The following is an 8,029-nucleotide window of genomic DNA, read 5'->3' as shown; positions in this document are numbered from 1 at the left end:
GGAAGATGAGGCCCCATGTAGAAAAAAAGTAAAAGGAATATCTTCAACAGACTCAAAGGAATAGGCATACTCCCAAAGATAATCTAACTCAAAATACAGGGAAAAAAGAAAAAGTCAAAACATTCTAGTTACTAGCTATTGAGTATTTACTGTGTATCAGTACTTTATTTTTCATTACTGAGCAGTTTCTACTAATATCAGAGCTATTATGAATATATCACATGCATTAGCTCATTTAACATCATAATGATCCCATGAGATATTTTTATCCCCTTTTTAGACTTTCCCAAGGTCATGAAGCCATTAAGAATTCAAAAGACGAGGAGGAGCCAAGATGGCGGAGGAGTAGGACGGGGAGACCACTTTCTCTCCTACAAATTCATCAAAAGAATAACTGAACGCAGAGCAAACTTCACAAAACAACTTCTGATCGCTAGCTGAGGTCATCAGGCGTCCAGAAAAGCAGCCCATTGTCTTCGAAAGGAGGTAGGACAAAATATAAAAGATAAAAAGTGAGACAAAAGAGCTAAGGACGGAGATCCGTCCCGGGAAGGGAGTCTTAGGCGGCATTGCTTGGGGTAGGGTCCGGGCCTGAGTGCCCTGAGGACAATCGGAGGGAGCTTCTGTGAGAATTCAAAAGACATAGATATCGTGACCTGGTGTAGAAATTTAATCACTTGTACACGCAAATATTTTATGAGTACTTACAAGGGGCAGGTACTCTTCTAGGCACTTAGGATATATAAGCTGGGGGAGGGAAAAGAAACCTGCCTTCAAGGGGCTTGCATTCTAGCAAGATATAAATTACATAGTGTGTGAGAAGGTGGTGAGTTCTGTGGGGAAAAATAAGAAATTAGAGCAGGATGTTGAAGTTACGAAGTACACGGTGGGGGATGAAAATTAATGAATAGAGCTAAATTTGAAATGGTATTTAGTGTGTCTGAGAACCTTGACTTGTAGCAGGATAATTTAATCCGGTCACATTTATTTGTGAACTGATACATCAGTCTTCCTTTTTCTGATTTTATCCTTTCTTGACACTTCCTTTTTTCCTTACTTTTTGCTAAACAGCCCACTTTATTGCTATTTCTCTGTCAAGTGTTTTGAAAAATATTGCTCTACTAATGGTGACCTTTAAATTATATCTTTAAATTATGTATATCATATATTTTCTCTGTGTATAAAAAGTAAGCTCATTAAGGCAGGTCTTATATATGTCTTCTCATACATTCTATTACTGAGCCTAATACAATAGCTGATTCATATCAATGTATGACAAAACCCACTGGAAAAAAAAAAAAGATAGTAAAGGTCCTTTATTATTTTTCTTTGTCACTCCTTCACTGAGGATGTAACCCTTCAAAATATGTTAGTTTTATAAATTAATTAATTGATAACTACATGATCATAATTCTGCTCTAGCCAAAGATAGACGCTGGAGGGGAAAACAAAAACTAGAAAGTGAATTCAGAGAAAGGTGGAAAAAATTGCTACAGGGAGAGGAGAGTGCTTTTATTTCAATCCTGACAAAAGTGAAAAGTGAAAGTCACTCAGTCATGAACGACTCTTTGCAACCCCATGGACAAATGCCCAAGTGGGTAACTGTTCCCTTCCTCCAGGGGATCTTCCCAACACAGGGATCGAACCCAGGTCTCCCACATTGCAGGTGGATTCTTTCCAGCTGAGCCATCAGGAAGCCCAAGAATACTGGATTGGGTAGCCTGTCCCTTCTCCAGGGGATCTTCCTGATCCAGAAGTCAAACTGCATTGCAGGCGGATTCTTTATCAACTGCGCTACCAGGGAAGCCCCTCAATCCTAAGCGGTCTTGAAAAATTTACCCATCCTCTTTGTACCTCTGTTTTTCTCACTTTAAAAATAGGGAGAGTGGATTAGAATAGGTAGTTTGTAACATTTTTAGGAGTCATAGATTCTTTTCAGAAACCAATAAATACTATCAATGCTCTCCACAAACACTTTATATACATGTATCATGGAAATAAGTTGACATATTTTATAAGACTATGAAAAGTCTTCATGTGTATATTTATTAATATGCTATGAAAACATTAATGAAATGTTTTATAAAATTTAAAGGTAGATACACACATTAGATACACACATACACAAAACCCTCTCCAAACTTTATAATAAAGTAAGCACAAAACTCCTAAGCTGGAAGAAAGCATTTATCCAAAGAAAGAAACAAAAGATTTATAGATGTGAAATGTTTTGAAATATTAAAGTCCAAAATCTTCTTTTAAGTTCTCGAAACATATTCATTTCAGATAGGGATGAAGTTGTTTAACCTTCGCCTTTCTTGACAATCCAATCCTGACTGGTCGACTGCATGTCTTAAGAGGTGGTACTCTTGAAATTCCATATGAAAAACTGCTACCTAAAAATGTAAGACAATAAAAGTACATAAGGGAGTAAAAATCACTCATAGTTTCTATGCTTAAAAATGATTACTAACTTCTAAAATCACGATACTAACAACATTTACTGAGTCACTGAGCTAAGTGCTTTGAGTGCATTAGTTTACTTACTCTTATCTCCATTTTTTAAATGTGGAAAACTCAGCACACAAAAGTTAAGTAACTTGCCCAACATAACATAACATAGCAACTAAATAAAATCAGCATTCCAGTCATGCAATCTGGCTTAACATTAACAAAACTATACAGAGTTTAAACTTAACATGAGGTAGTGGCTGTAAAGACTATGTTATTTTTCTATTAGAAGTTATTAGACTATATCATTAATATGTATATGTGGCTTCTAATAGAGATTATTATATATACTATATATATAATATAATATATATAATAATATATATAATATAATATATAATATTATATATACTATATATATAATATATATGTATTATATATTATATATATACAGCATATATATACTGTATATTATTATATACAGCACAAATGTATTTCATCATCATGTATCAATGGAGAGCTCTAATTTTGAAGTTTTATTTAACATGACACTAACATTTGTAAAAAGTTCAAAACATTTGGCTATCTGATGCAAAGAACTCATTGGAAAAAACCCTGATGCTAGGAAAGATTGAAGGTGGGAAGAAAAGGGGACAACAGAGGATGAGATGGTTGGATGGCATCACTGACTTGATGGACATGAGTTTGAGCAAGCTCCATGAGTTGGTAATGGACAGGGAAGCCTGGCGTGCTGCAGTCCATGGGGTCGCAAAGAGTTGGACACAACTGAGCGACTGAACTGAACTGAACTGAATACACCTTACTAATCAGTTAACCAAACAGGTAGAATCAACTACTCTTGATAACGAGTACCTCTTATTATCAAAATAGCTCTTTGAATATTTTTTAAATAAACAGTAGGGTAAATATCTGAAGCTAAAAAGGTATCAAACTTTCATCAATTAGTATGACCTTAATATAATAGCACATTATGCCAAAAACAGTGTAATTAACCTAATGCTAAATATGGAAAAAGGTAAATAGCATAATTTATACCAAGTTGAATCAAATATAAATTGTGTATGTATATATGCAAATAATAATGAAATAAAATATAAAATTTAGCTATATGTAAATAGGGAGAAAACAATATAAAATAGCTATAAATCAGTTTCATATACTTTATTAAACATTAAAATTATAAAGTTAATTGTAAAAATAAGAGAAAATGTATTCCTATATTTTTTCATTTCTTAAGAAAGAGATGATCTAATTAAAATAAAATTGTTGGCTCATGTCTACTACACACAATTTGGTTATAAATTAGATAACTTGGCAATTTATGCTAAGTGTACTTCTTTATTATGAAATTATTGTTTCAGAACAAAGTCATGATTAGTCTATTTGATTACCTTTCCAAAGTATGTCTTTCCTCTTTAATATTCTAATACAATAGATATTTCTGGTAATTTTGCATCTTCTGGGAAATCGCTGAACAAATTTGTAACAACAGCAGGTCTCTGGCAAAGGACCTAATCTTAAACAGTCACTAATGAGTGGCTATAAGGATATACTTCTTTGCCTCCTTTGATTTCCTCCCTTTTCATGAAGAAAATTATGTAAAAAGTAAATCCCTTTTTCTGTTACTAGGTACTAGATTAATTTATTGCTTTGTGTTATTTAACAATTCTATACATCCAAGCATAATACCAGCAACTGCTCATTTAGACATCAATGTTAAAGAAAAAATTCATGAAGTTTATTAGTTAGTGGTCTTTTAAAAACAATACCAACTCAGTTGCTTTTTTAAATCCTTACAACTCAAATTTCCAGTTCAACTCAAACACTAGCAGCACCTCCATTTGCTAGAAGCTTGATAGGAATGCAGAAACCAATACAATGTTGTAAAGTAAAATAAATTAATTAATTAATTTTTTTTAAAAGGAAAAAAAATAAAACAAAACAAAATTTAAAAAAAAAAGGAATGCAGTATCTTAGAGTCTACCACACAACAAAATCAGAATCATTTAACAAAACACCCAGGTGATGTACATGTCAAATGAAATCGAAACACACAACGTGAGAGCTGAGATTTAGAAAAGGCAGAGGAACCAGAGATCAAATTGCCAACATCTGCTGGATCATCCAAAAAGCAAGAGAATTCCAAGAGAAAAACATCTACTTCTGTTTTATTGATTATGCCAAAGCCTTTGACTGTGTGAATCACAACAAACTGCAGAAAATTCTTCCAGAGATGGGAATACCAGACCACCTGACCTGCCTCTTAAGAAATCTGTATGCAGGTCAGGAAGCAACAGTTAGAACTGGACATGGAACAACAGGCTGGTTCCAAATCGGGAAAGGAGTACACATCAAGGATGTAAATTGTCACGTTGCTTATTTAACTTATATGCAGAGGACATCATGAAAAATGCTGGACTGGATGAAGCACAAGCTGGAATCAAGATTGCTGGGAGAAACATCAATAACCTCAGATATACAGATGACACCACCCTTATGGCAGAAAGCTAAGAACTAAAGAACCTCTTGATCAAAATGAAAAAGGAGAGTGAAAAAGTTGGCTTAAAACTCAACATTCAGAAAACTAAGATCATGGCATCTGGTCCCATCAATTCATGGAAAATAGATGGGGAAACAGTGAAAACTGTGAGACTTTATTTTGGGGGGCTCTAAAATCACTGCAGATGGTGACTGCAGCCATGAAATTAAAAGACATTTGCTCCTTGGAAGAAAAGTTATGACCAACCTAGACAGCATATTAAAAAGCAGAGGCATTACTTTTCCAACAAAGTTCCGTCTAATCAAAACTACGGTTTTTCCAGTAGTCATGTGTGGAGTATGGATGTGACAGTTGGACTATAAAGAAAGCTGAGCACCGAAGAATTAATGCTTTTGAACTGTGGTGTTGGAGAAGACTCCTGAGAGTCTCTTGGACTGCAAAGAGATCCAACCAGTCCATCCTAAAGGAAATCAGTCCTGAATATTCATTGGAAGGACTGATGCTGAAGCTGAAACTCCAATAATTTGGCCACCTGATGCGAAGAACTGACTCAACTGGAAAAGACCCTGATGCTGGGAAAGATTGAAGGGGGGAGGAGAAGGAGATGACAGGATGAGATGGTTGGATGGCATCACCGACTCAATGGACATGAGTTTGAGTAAACTCTGGAAGTTGGTGATGGACAGGGAAGCCTGGCGTGCTGCAGTCCGTGGGGTTGCAAAGAGTCAGACACGACTAAGTGACTGAACTGAACTGAACTGAACTGAGAGGTGTGAGTTTCAGTTTTGTTTGGGGATATACTGAGGAGCATACCCTCCAGATACAGCCTCTCAGATAGCTCTAAAGAACTGCTCTGGACAGGTTAAAGAGGAGGTGCGCATACATGTGATTTTGGAGAAGAGGTATATGCAACCAGACTCACATCTTGGTAGAAGTTTAGTGCCAGTGAGGAGTAACAGATGTTTTAGTCAATTATTTCAGTGCTTTTCTAAGTATGGGGAGATGTAAGAAATTAGGTTCATACAATTTTCTCTTGAAAATATCTATCTGAAGACCTGTTCTGCCAGTTTTTCCGGAGCACAGAATGCCTCATTCTTAATCTCTGCCCTGAACTCCTTTCAGACTATGCTAGAGGTCAGCAAGAGCAGTGCCTAATGACTCACTCCTTGTAGAATCAGGTGACTCATGACATTCTTTGGTTGACATATACATTAAAATTTGAGAAGTATTGATACTAAATGATATATAAAGCTCCTGGCATACTGGCTAGCTGGCATTTGACACACTCAAAGTATTTGCCTCCTCCATACCAGAGAGAGAGGAGAGAGACTGAAAGGGAGATAGGATGCACTAGAAATGTTGGTAGCAGAAACTTTAATTGGAGGCATCATGATGACAAGTGGGTGGGTATCAAAAACATTTCTGCACAATCAGAAGTCTTTCAATACCTTTAAAAAACACCCTGCATAAGTAGGGATCTGGTCTGCCTAGATAGAATTAGTCCATTTTTAGTCCATAATTTGTCCATTTTCCCCAGTACTTCCCAACTTTTCCCTCACACTATGGATTTTAACAAATCCCAGGTATATCATTCCATTTTTAAGCACTTTGAAAGAGGCTTCACAATGATCCTAACATAGTATTAAGTAATTTTGGCTGACCTCTAACATTATTTTTCATATTTCTTGACAAGGAGGTACCTTTCCTTGTGAAGCCACAATAGAGTATTATGGGTTCAGATATTTCCAACAAATGTAACATTTCTTTTCCGATTTAGGCAATACTTTAATCTGTCTTAAATATCCATTTCATTAACACAATTATCATCAAGATGACAATATGAGTTTGTGTTCTCTAATAATCTTCCTCTATCAGAGAATACGTTCCTAAACCCAATTTCTTCCTTTCCTCCTGTTCTAGAAGAAACTACCCCTATCCTTTTCAGGCTAATTCTACTACCCCACTTTCATTCTCATAGAGTATTGTTCCTTAAATTGTTTCCTTTTTTCAGGGGAGTAAACCCACAGGCTTTTGATCTTCCAAGGGCTTGGATTAATTTTTAAGAGTATTTCATTGAAAGCTGAGAAAAAAGAAATTATGCAGTTTTGAAGTGACTGAATAAAAAGTGTCAGGGACAGCAATTTCTCCTAATGAGAAGCCAGAAGAAATGCTTTGAGAAGTGATGCAAGACTGAAGATATTTTGATAAATATATTTCACCTACATCATCATTCTTTCTAGATCTAGTCTTGTATAAAACCAGCAATTTCAGATCAAATGAAAATGTAGTCATTTAGAAAATAATTCCCTAATTTCAATCCAACCCCTACCTCACTCTCATTGGTACTACAAGTTAGAACAGATGGTAGACTTAGTGTACTTTATTCTGATATTACAGACCTCTTAGGCAAAGAATAAGGTTAGCTGTTTAACTTTTCTTTAGTTTGATTCTTTTATAATCAAACATTTAAATGCCATAGTACTAAATGATGTTAATATATCTAAATGGTGCTAATTTCTTTCAAAATTACATATAAAATGTTCATATAAACAGCCCTATAATATTTAAAGGATACAAAACAATGATAATAAATTTATAATTGGGAGTAACACCAATGTAAATCTAACTTAGACAAATGCCTTTTTCGCTTTTGCTAATTAATGTTACATACATTAGATGTACATATTAGATATATATAATACCCATCTTATCATACAGCTACTGCAAGACATCACTGAAGATATTTAAATAGTTTTATAGAGTATATTTTCTAGTTACATTCTAAACGATTTTTTTCATTTGTAGCCAGTTTTTAACTGTAGGAATTTGTATCAATAAATTATTACTGTTTACAAAAGTATTAAATCTTTGTATTTATTTTTTAACAACCTAAGCATATTTTCCTTATGCTAAAAATACAAGAATGCAGTAATCATCTTAGAAAGTATTAAAGAAAATAACCAAAACTCCTACCTGCCTTCAGTAGATAATTAAATTTTTCTCCCTTAAATTCATCAGAGAAAAAAGTTGGTCTTTCAGGTGAAGAATTTTCACAAC

General features: G+C 34.6%; 1 protein-coding gene across 4 annotated transcripts in view; it reads right to left on the bottom strand.

The window, feature by feature from the left end:
- Positions 1-1,987: 1,987 nt before the first annotated feature.
- Positions 1,988-8,029, bottom strand: part of RAD51AP2 (RAD51 associated protein 2) — a 29,770-nt gene continuing 23,728 nt past the window's right edge. For 3 of the 4 annotated variants that reach the window (XM_043470500.1, XM_043470498.1, XM_043470497.1), the window contains exons 2-3: positions 7,946-8,029; positions 1,988-2,396 (exon numbers count right to left, since the gene is read on the bottom strand). In XM_043470500.1, the coding sequence (XP_043326435.1) occupies positions 2,278-2,396; positions 7,946-8,029 (203 nt within the window). In that variant the 3' untranslated portion in view covers positions 1,988-2,277. Of the gene's footprint in view, positions 2,397-7,945 lie in introns of those variants that run through there. The other variant, XM_043470499.1, reaches the window with a different exon arrangement.

This window comes from Cervus canadensis, chromosome 5 (genome assembly GCF_019320065.1).
Source record: "Cervus canadensis isolate Bull #8, Minnesota chromosome 5, ASM1932006v1, whole genome shotgun sequence".
NCBI classification, from domain to species: domain Eukaryota; kingdom Metazoa; phylum Chordata; class Mammalia; order Artiodactyla; family Cervidae; genus Cervus; species Cervus canadensis.
The sequence above is the reverse complement of the archived record's forward strand: the minus strand, read 5'-3'. Positions and strand labels throughout refer to the sequence as shown.